The 18,406-nt window shown below is 40.1% G+C and overlaps 1 protein-coding gene across 3 annotated transcripts; it reads right to left on the reverse strand.

Annotated features, from left to right (window-relative positions):
* Positions 1-10,499: 10,499 nt before the first annotated feature.
* On the reverse strand, positions 10,500-17,947 carry LOC144475769 (transmembrane protein adipocyte-associated 1 homolog). 3 transcript variants are annotated; one of them, XM_078192039.1, is made up of 8 exons: positions 17,451-17,946; positions 16,640-16,836; positions 16,229-16,524; positions 15,962-16,158; positions 15,828-15,888; positions 15,567-15,753; positions 15,363-15,492; positions 10,500-13,089 (listed from the first exon to the last, which is right to left on the reverse strand). In XM_078192039.1, exons 2-8 carry the CDS (start codon positions 16,786-16,788, stop codon positions 12,937-12,939), a joined length of 1,173 nt encoding a protein of 390 aa, XP_078048165.1. In that variant the 5' UTR covers positions 16,789-16,836; positions 17,451-17,946; the 3' UTR covers positions 10,500-12,936. The 3 variants fall into 3 exon arrangements, with proteins under 3 accessions (XP_078048165.1, XP_078048147.1, XP_078048156.1); XM_078192021.1 differs by lacking the exon at positions 10,500-13,089 and having other exon boundaries at positions 14,005-15,492; positions 17,451-17,947; XM_078192030.1 differs by lacking the exons at positions 10,500-13,089; positions 17,451-17,946 and having other exon boundaries at positions 14,005-15,492; positions 16,640-16,852.
* Positions 17,948-18,406: the final 459 nt, after the last annotated feature.

Here is an 18,406-nt window from a genome sequence, read left to right on the forward strand (position 1 = left end):
ATTTCTAGACACCGTTGGGTTAATCGTTATTTGCACAATGGCTGCAAGCGAGTTTCTTCATTTTCGCGACAAGAGACAGTGCATATTATTTAAAATTTTATCGACCGATTAAATTTCTTACCAGATAATACTGTTGAATGACTAATTTCATTATTATCGATAATAATAATAATTATTACTGAGCTTTTTAATGGCCCAGTGAAACACACCATGTAAATATGTAAATAAAATATGTAAGTCCATACATATGACGTATGGACTCGTATAACAAGAAGTAAAAATTAAATTAAAAATATTTTTTGCAAATATTACAATTTCATCCAGTATTACCACGTTATTTTATTATTATTGGAAACAAAGCATAAGCATTATATTATCAACGTAGATAAATTATTACAATTCACCATGCGTTCTCGCTAGACTTTCCAGTATCGTTGTTTCATGAAACGTAATTACGTTCCTCTTGAAAATTTATCAGTTCACCCCAGAAGGGTTGAAGTTCCAAAACTAGAGAATAATGGTGTACAATTTGTAGTAAAGGAAGAAAGTTTCATAGGACGAGCAACAAGAACCGAAAACTTTTTGAAAGCTGAAATTACCTTTCCTATATATTTTTGTTCTTCTTGAAAGTTCGTGACAGAGTGGGGGGGGGGGGGGATGAAGTTCTCAACTGATGCACGATGACATCTGTTTTGTAGTTTTGTAAGAGAAACGAATTGCATGGGATGAACGCCTTCGCGCATTCAGAGTTTGAAATATCTTGACGACAATGTGATACTTGCAATCGATGAATTGCAATTATTACATTTCCTTGACAATCAGTGCCTTTCATCGACGACTTACATTCATCGATCCATTAATTCAATCAACGACTATCCGCTTTTATCAATCAGTTGATCCAATCAATATTTCTTCGGATTTCTATGAAACAAATTTACTGGGGAATGTCTCTGCAATTTCAATAATAGCAAATTGGAATATTTCGAGCGTTTCAGAATGACGCGCGTTCCGTAAAGCAAACGAATTCAATTCATTTAGACCAATTGTCAAAGAAGTCGTGCCACGTTAAAAATATTTGCTCAATTTTACCGTGCGTCACAACGTCTTCACCGAATTTCTGCGACGCTCGAAAGTTGGATTGCAAAATACTTGAAGTTTCGCTTGCAAGGTGTGCAGCGTACGAAAACTAAATTACACCATACAAGGGCTCCTAATTGAAGGGTTACGCAAACTGTGTTCAAGAGGGCTGTTGCATTCACGCGTTCGGGATAATTACTCGATCACGGTACCGCAACCACTGTTTATCAAAATAATTAAAGGGGTGTCGCGGGTCGTGAATTGCGGACCAGTTAACGATCAGAATTGTCGTCTGCGGAAACGTTGGCACCCTTATTCGCTGGTATTTAAACGACCCGTACCTCGTTTCCGCCTTTGTTATCCGACGAAAAATCTGCGCAGAAAACATAAATCAACATAGCCTTCCACCTCTTACTCAATTCAATTTTCGTTAATGAAACCGATAAATAAATCTAAACGATGCGTTTTCACGTTAATTCGAGAAAATAATTGTCATCATGAAATATTCAGATTTACGTCTTTGTGTTATTAGATTAATTGCCTTGCTTTAATCAGGTGTTTTCGCCGAAGATATTCGATCAAGTTGTTGTAATCTTGATATCAGCCTTCAACTTCTTAAACACACCGATCCCAAAAAGTGATTGTATAATTGCTTCATATCGATTTATTTTATTGTAATCTGTGCTCGAATTAAGACATTTATTTCACCATGTTCTGTGAGCGTGTCTCGCAAAACTGACCAGGTTTAGTGTCAAAGGGGAACGCGAACGAATTTTAATTGTTTACTCGATACAGTTTATTTCCACATCTTCGCACGACGTGATCAGTTTCACGGTCTCGTTTTCTGAATCGTGGTTAAGGGTTGAGAACGATAACAAGGATAATCTTAATTCCCCTCGCCAAATACGGTTCCTTGTTGATCAAGCCTAGTCCTCGGACCCTAAACAAGCATCCCGGCAATTTGCTTTCCACCCTCGCGGGTTTCTTTCTCAAACAATACACCCGTTCTCCGTCTGTGTCTGATTTATGGTCTTGACATTGGAATGTAACTTGTTAAGACGACGGCGCCCGAACAGCGCGGGGTCCGGTTGGCGCCTCGCGCCTAGTCCCACCAACCGGGTGCCTCGATTCGAATATAGAACGAAACGAAGCTTGCTGAAACATTTTACAAAACCCGAGCAAACGTCGGATAGCGTATATCGAGGATTGCGACGCTGGCGAGCTCGATGTAATCGATCCCGGCGAGCTGAAAAGCTTTCGTTAGACGAGACTCTCGTGACAAAGGCTCGATAAAAAGAAACGAAGAAAAATGTCTGTATCCTCTTGCAAATTAATTTCTTCCTTGAAATTCACTGCCGAAGCAGTGGGATAAAATACGTTACGGCTAAATGATTAATAACAACGTAATTTATTGGGCAGGTTGAATTCAAATTTAAATATATTCGCAGCAGTTTCTTGTATATTCATTTTTCCTGGGAATGAAACGCGAGTTCAACATTATTGAGTTCTCTTTTTTACAGAGGCGGTAGAAGCATGCCAATTTGATTAAGCTTATAGAAAGTTACCGGTAAAGAATTTAATAGAAACTTTATGATAGTAAATTGTAGGAAGCTTTAACGATCTATTTTGCTCGTCCAATTGCCACATTTGTATTGCTTCGGAAACATCGTATACGCAGTGAAATGGTAATTGGATAATTCGTCAGTTTGCGATTGAACCAATTTGTATGGTATTTCTGATTTAATGGTGGAACAGAAAACGAGGTGTATTGTTTCATGAGAAAATAAGTTTGAAGGTGGAGGATAATGTTCTGCCAATGGAAGAGAATATCGATTTAATAAATTCTTTAAGTTTGCCTGTATTAATATATATATTATATTAATATAGTATAAATTATTAATAATTATGTATACTTGCCTAGATCAGGTAGCACAGGTAGATCATGGACAGACGCTTCAATTTAACATGATGCACATGTTTAACTCTTTAGGGCACGGTGGGATTAAAAATGTCCCACCTTGTTGATGTACAGTAATGCATGATGGAACTATTTAAGTCTCACTCTATAAATTCAGGTGAATTATTATTTGTTTCAATTTTATTTGATTAAAAACGCGACAAAATTTCTGTGCCACATGGGTCTATTTATTTCCTGAAATCCGGTGTCTCAAAGAGTTGATAGAAATGATTGGCAGCCACGTTTATTGAATAATAGACGAAGTGCTCGTTACGAGTCTGAATCGTTATTATAGCGCAAGGGGTTAATGACAGAACAATGACACGACGAACAAATAAAATCGATGTGTTCGCTTGCGCGATAAATTGCAACAGATATCCTTGGGAATTTGTCAAACGTCGGATAGGTTTTAACCGTTGTAATTGCGAAACGAATCACGAAGTAAAAAGAAAGTCAAGGGTCAAACGATCATGGAACAGTAAAGAGACCGAGTAAAATTCGCGGGTCTTTCGCGACACCCTCTATTTGTATTGTGCCCGCGCCGGATAAAGGCACGTTTCGGCGCCGTCTCGTCGGCTATCTATTGATTGCAATTTGAGATGATGGCAGCCAGGCGGGCGCGCATGTATCTCGAAGCGTACAGATGTATTGGTGTTACGCGTGCTTAAAGGCGCGATGTCCTTTCTGATAATGTACGTACGGACACGGCCCGACCCGATGTATGCCTGCACGACACGTGTCCTTAAATATATCCTCGGGAGATCGATCGACGAATCAAAGATGCGAGCACACCGCGCCGGAAGCCCGAGCACGATCCCGATACCGTTTTACAGGCTACGAAAAATCGTGCCTTTGTCGAACGTTGCCGGCGGCGGAACAGTAACGATGGCAACGCGGAAAAAGGAAGCAACGGGAATGATAAAACGAGATTGTACCGGCAAGAATATACGGTGGTAGTAACATCGTTAATAAGTGAGAGGCCGCGAGATAGTTAAAGCGTACTGAAGAGGAAAATAAAGGATGCCGGCGTAAGATGAACGGGGGCGGCGGGGAAACAATGGGTTTTAAACAAGGGGTTTTATTAAAAATATAATACGGCAAGCGGGGTTTCCTCGAATCTCCGCTCGAACATGAAATTACCAAGATGAGCTGGACAGAGAAGCTTATAGTAGAATCCAAATCTTCCAACAAATGTTTTACATTTGTATAATTTAAATTAAAGTTGAATTTAAAGGCGATCCGTGTGTGACGTTATTTGTTGTAAACATCGGCGAAAATTTTAATTTACCACCATGTTTAAAACGTGCGGTAAACAAGTCCCAAAAGTGAATCCAGTTCGTCCAATTGTTGAAATTTATCGACTTGGTAACGTTTTAAAATTTCACAATATAAATTTCATATGAATAAAATTTGTATGCATAAAATAAAAAGAGATGACCTTTTGTTTATCGTAGTACGAAAATACTGTGGTTCGACCTGAATCATAAAAATAAAAAAATGATATATAAATTACTTTCCATTCTTTTGGGTCGCTAGAACCAATTTACGTCGACTCGTTTCATTATCGAAAAGTTCGCGTACACTTAACTAATTACGATAATTGAAAGAATTGGAAGAAGAGATAAATGCTATGGACGTAGACCAACGAATAAAGTACGCCGTTGTTAATCTCAATTGCAGTTAAAGAAAAAGCATTTGGTACGCGAGCAAGGATAATTACGTGTAATAGCAGGAAATTAATGTGGCTGCGGAGCCCTTAAGTAATAAGCACGTTGTGACGGTGCGAACTTTAATGTCCAGAGTATCCTTGAACATCGGCGAACTAGGTCTTCAGGCGCCGTTTATCCGCCGTAAGAAATACACCCCCCTGGGAGGGTGTCTGATCGGGGGAAAACAGGATCAGTCGCTGTTAGTTTAAGCGCTGGCTGCCCCGACACGGTTTCACATGGAACCCACGTCACAACCTACACACGAAACGATGACAAATTCGAATGTGGATCAACTTTCAGAAAATCTCAAAAGTCTCTCGCGTCATTTTTTTTGTAATTGAGAAATATTGCTACTCGCGAATGTCGAAAAATTCGATGCACACTATTTCCTCGATTTTTCCTATTTCCATGTTTGCGAAATACCGCAGTCAGCGGCTCGATATTATTCGCCAAAAAATCTCGAGTTTATATAATCGAGTCTCGCGAGGCTCGCGATTGAACCAAACTGTTTCGCTGCAACTCACGAGGGAGCACGAGGAGTCTGTACTGAAAGGAAGATAGAGCACAATTAATTAGAAAGTTCGGGAATCTTGATATCACGAATTCCAGCCCGTCCCGACGGTTTTCCCGGTGCTGTCCAAACAGACAGCGCGTATTAACGCGACCCGATGAGATACAATCCCATTTTTTGGAGCACTGCCAAAACCGCATTTTCTCTATAGTTCGAATCCTTCGTTCGCTCGTATATAGCGATCGGTATCAAGGATTCTGAATACATCGCGGGACCGTCGAGATTCCGTTCCGCTGACCGATTAAAATTCACTCGATTAAAGTACTGTTCGAATCTCGGCAATCCAGAAATGTTGATCCCGCGGCAGAAACGTTGTTTCATTGTTTTGCTGTAACCGTTTGCTTTCTATTCGAAGATCGAAAATTCATTTTTGATCCATTGACCATCGATTATTGTACATTGATCACGGATCGTTACTGAAAATTGATCATTTTTTGTACTTTTCCGAAAGTACTCCAGTGGTGGTATATCTGCAATAATTAGAAGGTTGAGATGGCTAATTTTAGATAGTTTTACATTTTACTTATATCTATCGAATTTTATTTAAATTCGTAGAAACTTTTAGCAAACGAAGAGGATACAACGTTATTTATTGTATCTTTGGTAAGTTAAATCCGCTGTGGGATTATAATTCGCCGTAGGATCATCATCCGCCGCGGAATGCGTTTTAATTAATTATTGCGCACGTGCGTTATTTAGTTACGAATTACAAGTGCTTCCTTCCGTTTCACGCGAATCCAGTTCCAGTGCCCGGAAAGACCCAACAGATTGGAACTAGTTCCTTCGATTTCTAATTTAACAGTGGTTCAATTTAACTTTCCCGGTTTCAGCTTCCATGGGACTAGACATTGCTTCGCTTCATTCCGATTCTACGGGGGAAAACAACGGGATTGCTCCGTACTCCCGATTCTACGTAGAACCAATAAAATTTTCCTCGAATTTGTGTTACAAGCGATTTCCCAAGGCAATCGTTGCCGACCGTAGACGATCGACGCCCGGTAAACAGCATTATTTTCTTTACTCGTTCGTAATAAAAAAAAGAAAGAAAAGGCGCTCCTCTAATTATCCCGGTACAGGCCGTTATTTGGGCCATCCCTTTATTTAGCCGTCGACATTGTCTAAACTGCTTGGGTACGTAGGGTTGCGCTGATTAAAATCAGGCAAGACTTAATTAGGCCGGTGTCATTAGGGAAAGGCGTCCTACTCGATCTCGATAACGCGGCTCCGCCTGCTCAAGAACTCATTTACCTAACAAATTTTTCATCCCCCTTTTGCGGGAGATAACTAGGCGTCCCGGGGAATTCATCCTTCTGGAAATTTCTTTTCCGTCTTTTTTTTCTTTCATCCAACACTTATCAGGCCTCGCACGTACCGGAAAATCAATTTATTTTCCATCGGGGGAAACGACGACGGGAGGGAGGAAGGGGGGGGGGGGGACTTTGCGCAAAATCGATCCGCGGAACAGTCAAAAAGGCAATTAAACGTTATTGACCGTTAAATATGAAAACCGGTCGCCGGGTAAATATTTTACGGATAATTCCAAGACCTATCGATCGGCACCGTGAATTATTAAAGTTTGTAGTTCTGTGCCGCGGGAGGAGGGTGGTCGCCAATTGGCTGCAACGCGGTGGATAGTTCTCGCCAGAACTTGTCGAATTTCGTATCCGTCCGAACTGTTTGCGATATATTTGTATTTAAATGACTTGACGTCGTCGTTCTGTTTGAACATCACGATATCGTTGCGTATTCAACCGAGACGGTGTACGAAACGGTAATACAGATAAAGTTGTTAAGAATTTCAATTTCCGTTTCTCTCGCGTTCATTCCCGATGGACGTGTTAAATATGTAATCCTCGACGGGTCCGACGTTCTAAAAAATGGTAAGTGAAATAAAAAGCGTACGACGAAGATGTGTTAATTAAATTCTAGATGAACGATCAATTGTATTATCAACTCGACTATGGAAGAGAATCGACATAGAATAAATTAATTTTACAACAGAATGGAATGAAAGTTCAATGTTGAGGTCATGTGTGGTCACTTGAGGTTAACGTAATCGGTATTCGATGTAGTCGAATATAGACGTAACGTAAATAGCGAGTGACCAGAAATAGTTACTATTTCTGTTAGAAAAGTTTATATTTGACCGTGCCCGATAAAATACCGAGAAACCGTTGACATTTACGAAAATAAGCGGAACAGCGAGGAAATATTAATGCAATTGTATATCGGTGACCGGACACGTGAATAACAATAACTATAAATAGTAGATATTTATGTTGGAAATACCTATATTTCGCTGGGTTCGATGACGTTTACGTGACCGTTCTATCATTCCACTTTATTTTTGCTTTCGATCAAATTTTTAGATAATACGATTTCGCGAGAGACAAAATCTGCTAAAACTATTACCAACGAGACCGGTAGATGATAAATAATGAAATTGTGCCGCCCCTTCGAAAAACAAAGTGTCTCGCCTACATGTTTTCGTAAACAGCTCGATCGAGGGAGTTGATGGACTCCTTTTTTTCTCGCAGCCACGCGAAAAACCTCCGCTCTCCACATTGTGCAATGAGATTCAGTTGAATGGAAGAAGCGAGTGATCGGTGTACTGTGAATAATCGTTGCACGGCAGGCAGCCTTGTCCATGAAAAGGTGGTGCAAGTTGGAGCGCGAATAATGCGCATGCATGCACTTTGTATTTATAGACCGACGGTGGGGCCCTATGAGAGCAAAAATTCAAGTGTCTGAAATTCGCTTTCCGGCGTGTCTTTCAGACGGATATTTTTTCTCTATTTTATTCAAGACTTTCTGGTGTCGCGCGACACGGTCTGCTGTGATTCTACGCATAAATTAAATTTACAATTTTATTTTACTTAGAAATTGTAATATCTAGACTTTCTTGCGGTATAAAATATATACGAGTCAATTGTACAGAACGAGAATGCATTGCCTTTTTAATCGTTGCAGTAATTATTATATAATTATCATTAAATTTTTCTAACGTTTTCACAGTTTTGTGTTTGATGTACTCATTTTTGTCATACATTCATTTCTGTCATAAATTCATTTTAGTATACTAAATATATCTTTGAGGGACGATGTTGTCGTTCAATTTGATTCCAACTAAAAGCTCTAAGCATATTACAAACATTATGCAACACATGCCAGCGCCTTCCGCGTCCGTGACACGACCAAAAAGAAAAAGAATTAATGAGTGACATAATTAGTGGTTCATTACCACATAAATTAGTCCATTTAAAGCGAAAGATTTTGTTGGGAAAAGAAAAAGGATGATCCGACGTTGCATCGAAGAGGTTGCGTTCTTTGGAAAACAAATTTAAAACGAATAAGCAACGTTTGGTCTCGTACAAATTTTTGGAAAGCAAACAATATCGAAGCGATCGAAACACATGATCTGTTGGCGCCTGTAATACATGCTTCAACAAAGTTCTCGAGATGATTTGATCTCGGCGGTATGAAATATAACCTTTATCGATTTGATCCTTAATTTATTTATCTCGAGCTTTACGATTCCCGTCGAGTAGGCGAATCTATCTATATTTCATTGAGGCTTTCAGGCGTTATTATTGGAATTTACTCTCATTAAGGTCTCTAATTATGTAGCCAATCTAATTATAACCAAAGCAACCCTTCGCTTCTATTTAATTCACCCTCGATGTTTCTTAGATGATGCCGACGTCGCAGAGACGAGTACAGAATTTCTGTGCGTCGGCGTTACTACACCGTAAACTAAAGATAGCGACAAGATGGTGGCCAAAAAGGCTTTAGCTACTCGGGCAAGGCAATAGCTATGTATCGATTTGCCCTATGCTCTTCCATCTCGTCCCCGTGGTCGATGCACCGTTGATGCTTCTACTATCTAATCAAGCTAAAAAGCATAGAATTCGATCGAAAAATTTGATGGAATCATGGAAGATACGGTTGACACGCACTGCCGACCAAATGTTTGGAACCAATTTCCCGAGTCCTAAATTATAGCTAGCCGAGTTTGTATAAAATTGGTTCTTATATTCTGTAAATCGGTGTAATCGTTTTAACCCCTTGCCGTACTTTAACGAATCAGACTCGAAGATTTCTAGCAACAAGCTGTTAGGTATGAATCCGTTTCTTTAACTAAGAATCAAATTTTATTCTCTCGTCACCAATATTTAAACATTCAAGTAGATGTGAGCACACGATAAATATAAAATTCCTTTTTCTTCTAATAAAATTAATACAATCGAAAAAATTCCAAACGTAATTGCTACGATTAGAATTTTCTAAAGAAAATAGCACGGCGAGGGGTTGAACCGTGATCCCGAATGTTAGGTGGGAGGGCGATAAAAAGAAGGTCCGATCGAAATGTAATTTTATTCTCATTAAATATATAATCGTGTTACGCGTATTGCCTTTTTACTTATCCCGTCTGACAATTACAAAAACGGATCACATTGTCAGAGGTGTTACAAGATAATCAGCCTGTAGAGTACAATTACGAGTGGACTCGAAGCGATTCAACCGACCGCAAAAAAATTGACAGTTTGGGGCTCGTTGCGTCGCGACGACCGAAACCGTTTTGCCTCTTCTCGTTATCGTATTTACAAGTTCGACTGTCCCGGACGTTAAAAAATATCTGAGATCCCGTGAATAACGATCCCCTTCCCCTTACCCCTCCCCACCCCACCACACCCCCGGATATTCGAGTCTGAACACTCTTCCGCTTTTCTTTTTTCGTCGAGGAAATACTCGGCTCCTCGCGGCGAAAAAAAGTTACAAACCGTAGAAAAATTAGGTGATGGTGAACGAAGGATTAAACGAATCGGAATACACCTCGAAGTACTCGATGCCGGTGCTCCACGGATTATTTAAACGTTGCTAACCAATTTTTGTGGAACTTCTCCGACAATTTAGTCGACAATCCTTGGATCGCCGTGTATTCGATATGGGACACTTTAGAATAAAATCGTCGATCGACTAAATCAATTCTTTCTTCTCCGGGAGACAATGATCCACGGATCGACGACCACTTTCTGCCGTTCACGGCGATAGACTCCCCGATGCAACTCTTCGATCGCTTTAATAAATGTTCAAAAAGTTATTGTGTTGTTTTCATTGTCTTCAATGTCCCCGAGGCCCTCGGTTAGTTCCTGCGTGAAGAGGAACCTCGGAACCTCCCCCCTCCCCCCCCCCCCCCCCGTCCCTCGAATTATCGCATCCTCGTCGAATCCGTGGCGCATTGTTGCCTTGCTCGTTGAAAACACAAATCTCGCGGTGTTCACGGAACCGACGCGACTCTGCATCCGTTAGCGCCGCTTTTCTCCTAATTCGTTTACGTATCAAATTGAAAATGCCGGGCTCACAACCGGCCGAGCTACCACGGTACAAGTACGGACATACAATATCGATAAATATAATGTATATATTAATATATAAATAACACGATATCCTTTACACTAGAGTACAGGGTGTATATACATACAATGGGGCGGGCTTAATCGTGCGCATGCTCTAGTTTCTCGGATTCGCGTGAACACGATTCTTCCGTAATTATAACGTCTCCCAGATTCGATCGGCAGAGGCTCCTCCGTAGTTTCGTTTTCATTTAAAAAATTAACGACCGTATCTGCGAACAATATTCCGGAGAAATTACAAAATATTCCATTCCGCGATTCCCTTGAAACAACGTCCCGGAGGAAACTTTCCTTTCGCGTTTTCCACGAATCGAAGAGACAACAGCGCGCGCACTTAAGCCAGACACATTGTACACGATGGATGGAGTCTTCATAATAGTCAGCGGAGCATTGAAGAGCTTTTTCTCCCCGTTGGTGTCGAACATTGTTTCCCGATCTCCAACAACTCCGATTCGTCGAAACGTCGTTCTAAATAGCGATCTGTCAATGCAAAAGTAGGAAAATAGCGAGGGGATTTATTCGGCGCGGTTCGATCGCAACGATCGTTCACTTCTGGATCTCGACCCCGTGATCCCAGGCGCGGGTCTCTTTTGGCGGTGAGGACGGAGAAAACGATAAGCAGGTGTTCCGAAGTGAATTCAACCGATGATTGCCCGATGGAAATATAGAATAACTTCAGCTGCTGCCGGGCTACGCAACGCAACACACGGCCGTCGATCGACGCGTGTTCCTTCCGCAGATCCGATCCAGATCACGTTGCAAAAAAGAAACATTCATCCCGATGAATCTCCGAGTACCGAATAGAACTCCGGTCGCCACCCGTATCTTATAATTAAATTCGCAATTTCAATGTTGACGCGTGTATTTGTAAGTCGTTCACAAGTACTGAACAAAGAGTCTCGTATAATTTTAGTGAAAAAATGTTTCTGTGCACCGTTTCAAATCCAATAACTTTTCCAAAATCCTGATAAAATTACTTGGATTTCGTTGACATGCTGTAAGAACTAATTTACGAATTACAGAAAAATCTTTCGTGTTTTGAAATTTTCAAAAAATTTCTTGTACAACCCTGAACCGGTTTTCAGTTTGTTATTTTAGGAAATAATTCACTAAATCGTATTTATAAGTCGAAATATATTCATTCTTATAATTTCATAAGATTAGACTTTCAGTGCTCGGTACGTTTAATGTTAAATTATTTATACATAAAAAATGATAAAATGCTGAGAAAACGTTATATTTTTGTTACTCCGATCCACGTTAATTTCTTATCAAAATCTCTTCGCTTATTGTCTAACCTAGTTCGAACATTTCAAAAATTCAAATAATTCGGTTGAATTTTGAAAAAAGTTATTCTATTTTAAAAGGTACGCTCAGATTTTTATTTCTACTGATTTTAATTATCAACCATTGGTGAACAATCAAAATCAATGCACGTTTCCAATCGTACACAAATCTTTCGAGTAATTTTTCATCGAAGAGAGCTTAACGTAATCTTATCGAATTAAAACCGGGATGAATATTCGTCAGAATAAATTCTTAAATAAAAGATCTCGTAATCTCATCGCTAAACAGAATTATATCACCGCGGAAAATAATATTAATTTCCAGAATTATAATAATAAAAAATAAAAATCTCTTTCGTTAGTCTGCCACAATTGTCTGTATAGAGATTCGAAGGACGAAGCTGTTCGCCGACGTAAATTACAGCTCCGAGCTGTGCTCGAGACAATTGAACGGAACAGCATGTAGCGTGAACGCTAAGCGAAATCTCGGATTAGACGCGTATACGGAGAAAATCCGTCGGTCTAATTAATATACCAGGACACGCGCGGACACGGCGGCCTAAGCTACGATCGACAACATCTCTCGGATCTCTCTGTCGTAGACTGTGTTTGAATAGCTTCCGCCTCGACGTCATCTATCACAGGGAAACAAAAAAAGTACTTCTTCGATGTTATTGCCCTAGAATTGTCTTGAGAGCGACTAGAATCTTCCCGTGGAAATCGTACCGAGGGGTACGACGCTTGTCTCCGGTTCCACGCTGACCCGGTTACCGGAACAGACCTTTATTCCTTGTTCGCTGGTTCATCTGGTGGAAATTGCTCCACTCGTTCTTCTTCTCAGAGAACGAGAAATCGATCGTGTTGGACAATCGGCGAATCCATTGCTTCCTCAGAAATGTTTCCGGCGGTCCGATCGAGCTGTTCATTGTTGGTAACCGTTCGCCTGTGTCTGGCCCTCTTGGCTGTCTATACTGTAACCGGTTATGCTATCCGGGCTTTGCAGGGACGCCGCGTACAGAGGATTCACCGGCGTCGAGTTCGTGTCGAATTGCGTCGAATCGTAAACGCTGTGGTTCTGTGAACAGAAGAATAGCACGTTGTTTGCGTATCCTTTACAAAAAGGTCTTTTTTTTTTATTGGTCTCGGATTCGGGGCCCACCTCGGCGGCGGCACTTGTGCTTTCGAACTCAGTCGACTGTGAAAGAGCATCCGAGGGTGTGAACACTTTTACGTGTTGTTTCTGAAGAGACGAGTAAAATGGCGTGTTTAACGATAAATAAAAGTGTATCAGAGAAATATTGAAACTGAAAGAGCAACATTCTTTGTACTTGGACACGATTGATGGTAGCGTGGACGTTATCTTTTCTCATTTTCACATTATTTAATGCTTTAATTGATTAAGCATCGAATTGTATCAAAATTTTCTACTTGTCGGTATGAAATATCCGTTTGAATTTTATAGTGTTTCATTAACTAGAGTTTCTATTAATATTAGTAATGAAAAGAAAAGATTTAGAGAAAAAAGTATGGCAGTTTATAATATACAAAATCATGAAGAATTCAAACGACTATCATCAAGCGGAAAGTTGAAAAGTATTTGATAAAATTCGCACAGTGTAACTTTATTTATAGCTCCAGTACTAACGCATTGATTACCGTATCGGTAACAAAACGAATTTCATTCCGTTCCGTAATGAAATCATTAATGAGCGTAATTAAGATTCCGGAGAGTGTTTCGTGTGCAGATACTTGAAGCGTGTTTATACGCGTACGACATGGCAACCAATGTATCGATAAAAGACCATTGCAAATACAAAACATAAATGTATACTTCCAAGCCGGGTGCAAAATGATTGTTTGCAGTAATACGCAGTGCAAGAAACACGTTGCAAATGAAAAGAAGCGCTTGTGTACCGTACCGTCGCAACAGAAAATTAAAAGATTAGCATAATCCATTGCCAAGTTAGTGTTATAAATAAATAAAACCATGTACGTTGACTACATCGATAAGTTTAATTAAAATCTAAACATGCCGTATATACAGATATAATAAAGCATTTGTGCGCATCTCTATTATATTACACTATGATACATCTAGTTAGTCAGCGCGCGTGACTATGTTCCAATTGTTAAAAACGGCCTGAAGTAATTAAAAATTTTTTTACATACAGGTTGTTCCATTCGATTTTATCGTTGAAAATATTTTCAGTACCTTCGATAGTTTTTTTGTTACACGAGGAAACTAAAATATTTATCGACTCGTACGTGTTTCTAAACCGATAAAATCCGAAATTATATACATATATTGAAGATAAATAAAGAATCTTTGCGATGATAAAGCAGACTGAAACACCCTGCACATTTACTAATCACTTAGACTTTACATCGATGAGATTCTCAAGCGAATATTTACAACAACTCAGTCTGTACGTAGGTCTTCTCATCGGAAGAGGAAGGATTGGGATTCATTTCACTGTCCCTCGAAGACTTGTGACTATTCGACATTGTTAACGACAATAAATAGTCGTTCAGACCGCCAGACTCCTTTTTCTTAGAATCTTTCTTACGCGTCCCGAACGTGTCATCGCTAGAGAGCATATGCTTTGAAAGTAACAATTGAGAAGCACTCGAAACATCGGCGGAGTCGTACGTCTCCTCGGCGGAGTGGAACGTCTCCTCGGAAGAGTCGAATGTCTCTTCTCTATCGATTTTGGAAGCCTCGGTAATAATTGACTGCCCCCCAGCAAGATCTGAAGACTCTTGAGTAAACGTATCAGTTACTTTCGGATCGTAATGACCACTGTCCAGAATGGACTGCAAAGTATTCTCTAGAGGAGGCGGCATCTCAAACAACTGGGCGACGTTCCCTTCGGAACCTTTTCTCCCGCTTTCCAGGCTACTTTTTCTCGTAAATGAATACAAGTTCGTGTTGCTATCGTTAACTTTGGGCTTATACAGAAAGTTACTAGCAGTACTCTGAGGAAATAGCAAGTTGGAAACACTACTAGGTCCACCATATTTGATCTGCGATATGGAACTACTTTTCCAAGCGGAGCTAGGAAATCTTAGATCGGGCGTGCTCTTCTTTGAATCGATAAAATTGTCTGATCTCGTGAGGGGTAAGTTTTTCAAGTCCGCGCCACCCTTGTCCGTGCTAAGCCTTCTCGGAAAGTTTTTAATGCCGGATGTAGAACGATACAAAGCGGTCGAGGAATCGTAGGCGTGTCCGCTAGTAGTTTTGGAATCACCGGGAGATGCTAGGGAGTGGAAGGATGCCTTGTGCTTTGAAGAGGATGATTTTAATATTTGAGAATCGTATAAGGGCATGTGAATAGACGGAGTATGGACCTGGTATATGTAATCGCTGTCTGTTTTTAGCGACGAGAAACTCTGCTGATGTGGTAGAGACACCGTGTCTTCATCCATTGCATCATCTACTTGAGCCTTATAGGAGAACATGATTGAAGGCTGTGAAACCCTGAAACGAAACTCATTAAATAGACAACATATATGCGAGCGTATGTTTGGGGATATTTAAGCAGATTAACTTACCCGAAAAATTCTGATAGGAATGTATGATAGACCAGTGGCGTAAACAGAGTCAGATAGACAGCTGCTGTCAAGTCCACGATACACAACCCTACAGGATTTTGTGTATAATTTAAAAAGCCCGCGCCAATAGATTGTACTAAGTCTAGCGTGGCTAATGTACCAGCATAGATGTAAAAACTTTTTCTTGCTGTAACATAAAAGACTTTGTAAAATAGAAATTAGTAGAAAGTAGCATCTCATATTACATCCGTATTTACGTACTTGGTAGAGTTAAACGGTCTCTTAACCGCGTCCATGGCAGTATTAATATAAAAAGGTATATCTGCAATGAGAGTGTAATTAGAATTCTTACAATTGGGTTAGTGTAACACAGGCGTATTATTTTAGGAACTTACCACTGTGAAAACGAGACTGCTACAGAACCAGAACGTCATACCCCCATGACCAAACACATAGAAATCTTTACTGGGAATGTGGAATGTATCATCGGGTAAAACTAATTCCAATGCCCCTTGAGTTATAGTAAAAGCGAGTGCTATAAACGACGTGGCAAGTAGCACTCTACGAATGCTCGATCGACTATCTAAATGACCTGTAAAATGAAATCAAAATGTAAATTAAAGCTTCTGTAAACTATCTTCGTGAAATGAAGTTTTACTTACCGAAAGCTAAACCAAAAATCAGTACGCTCATTTCTGTGGACAACAAGAAAAATCTAACTGTAACCCACAGCACTTTGTCAGCTCTACCACCAACCGTAGCGGCTACATTTACAGTCATTGAGACAGCGCATCGTATCACTGAAATTACTATGTTACAAATGACAAGTCCGTAAAATGCTAAAAATATTGGACTACTCGTTGCTCTCAATTTAAGCCGTGCTCTGTTAAATCTCACTCCAATGAATAAGAGGAACAATAAATTTGGTATCAATATTACAACATCCCATATTCGTATCCTAGAAGATAAAAACAATATAACCCAATGATTCTTACTAATTCAATTCGATAATGTACATATAGATAATATAGAGATAAATAGCAAAATGAAACATTTCCAACATAATTACATACCTTGAATCCTTAATTTCTTTGTATAAGATTAACTTGCAAAAATGCTCCTCATCGTTCATCGGAGAACTGACATTAGGGATCATTGTACTGCTTAAGTCATACGTATGCAACCAGCTTTCGGAGACTTGCTCGCGCACCGCACCATACATAATTTCTATTATATTTCAATTGTCCTCAAACCATTTCTTCAGCTTTCACTGTCAAATAAATAAACAATACATCTTCCACCACCAAGTAACCACTTAGGAGACCTATCACACAACTTCAACATCCATTGCATTTCACAGGCCATTGTAAACGTATATTGGAGCCGATTACTCATCTTCATTACTCATCTACATACTTTCTACAGGTATAGCATTGATAACAAAGCAAAAAGAACCGAATAAAATTGAGCAAACTTTCTATTCCTTCGATATACTAACACCGCCAAACAGCAAAGAAAATGTCATGTAGAACCTAGCTGTTCAATCTCGAATTTAAACGCGCATAAACACCCACCAATGCTCAGCTCAGTGACATAATAAACATAACCTAAAATACTTGGCAGTATTCCCAAGTCTCGACCTTCGGTTTCAGTAGAAAGTGACAAGCGGCGGTCATGATCAGCCTATCACTCGTCAGAGACTAAACAGACCCGATTTCACCGAATGTATTGAAATCTCTATGGCAAACTGTTAGAAAATCGATAAACGCCCTGGATTATCTTTCATCCATCCATCAAACCGTAATAAAATCGTCCTTTGCCATCATTCGTTCGAATTGTTTATCGCTAATCCAATAACACCGTCACACGACAGTATCAACATACCGTGAATGAAATCTGAGATCCCACCATCTCGAGAATCGTTTATCCGTCGCTTGGGTATCGCTTACTCTCCGTTCAATTGCGTACTCCGTAGTTTCTCCGCCGCTGTCTAACACTGTTTGTCTCTTTGTCTTATCCGTGCGGGTTCCTGTGGACCAACTGACATTTTGCGACGGGATGCCCAGTGTCCATTCCGTGGGACCAGTCTCGCGGATTCGCTTTCTGTTCCAGTAACGACGGATACAGTAGCCGAGGGTCGCGTACTTGATTACGACGAACAGAAACACGTAGCGAAGTGCGCGTGACTGCGTACCGTATTTCGCGAACGTTGCGGATTCGTTGCCTGTCGTCGAAAACAGTGAACTGTCCCGAGGTGTTTCCAGGTGATGCAACGTTTTAATGCGTATCATATAGACCGTGATTCTGTATATCAGCGCAGAACAATGAGCATACGGAAGTTTCGATACGGGATAGCACCTGCGATGCAGCTGCCACAAGATATGTGGTTATCTATGTACATGTTCCTTGATCGAGCGCGCATCCGAACCGCGCATGGCGGGTGCTATAAACGGTGTAACATATTCAAATCCGCGAATCGAATGTATCAAATAATTCAAATTAATTTTCCATTGACGATTCATTTAATATCTCGGATTTACTTGACGTATTGATTGCACGTTTAATGCGCACACTGGTATCACCATTATAGACAATACTTTACACTGTACACTGTTTTTTTTAAATTTTATACGCGTACACTGAGATACATGATTATAGCATCACCCCCATTTTTGAGTATTTCTGATTTTTGGATGAAAACAGAAAGAAGTCGATTATACGAGGGAAAAGGTATGGTTTTCTCATGGATATCGTTGCTGGTCGCGATTATCGCATTTTTTAGTTCTACAACGTTTTGAAATTGTCAATTTTTATCACGTATCGTAACCTTTCACCCCATA

The sequence above is a fragment of the Augochlora pura genome, chromosome 2, assembly GCF_028453695.1.
Source record: "Augochlora pura isolate Apur16 chromosome 2, APUR_v2.2.1, whole genome shotgun sequence".
In the NCBI taxonomy this organism is placed as follows: Eukaryota; Metazoa; Arthropoda; class Insecta; order Hymenoptera; family Halictidae; genus Augochlora; species Augochlora pura.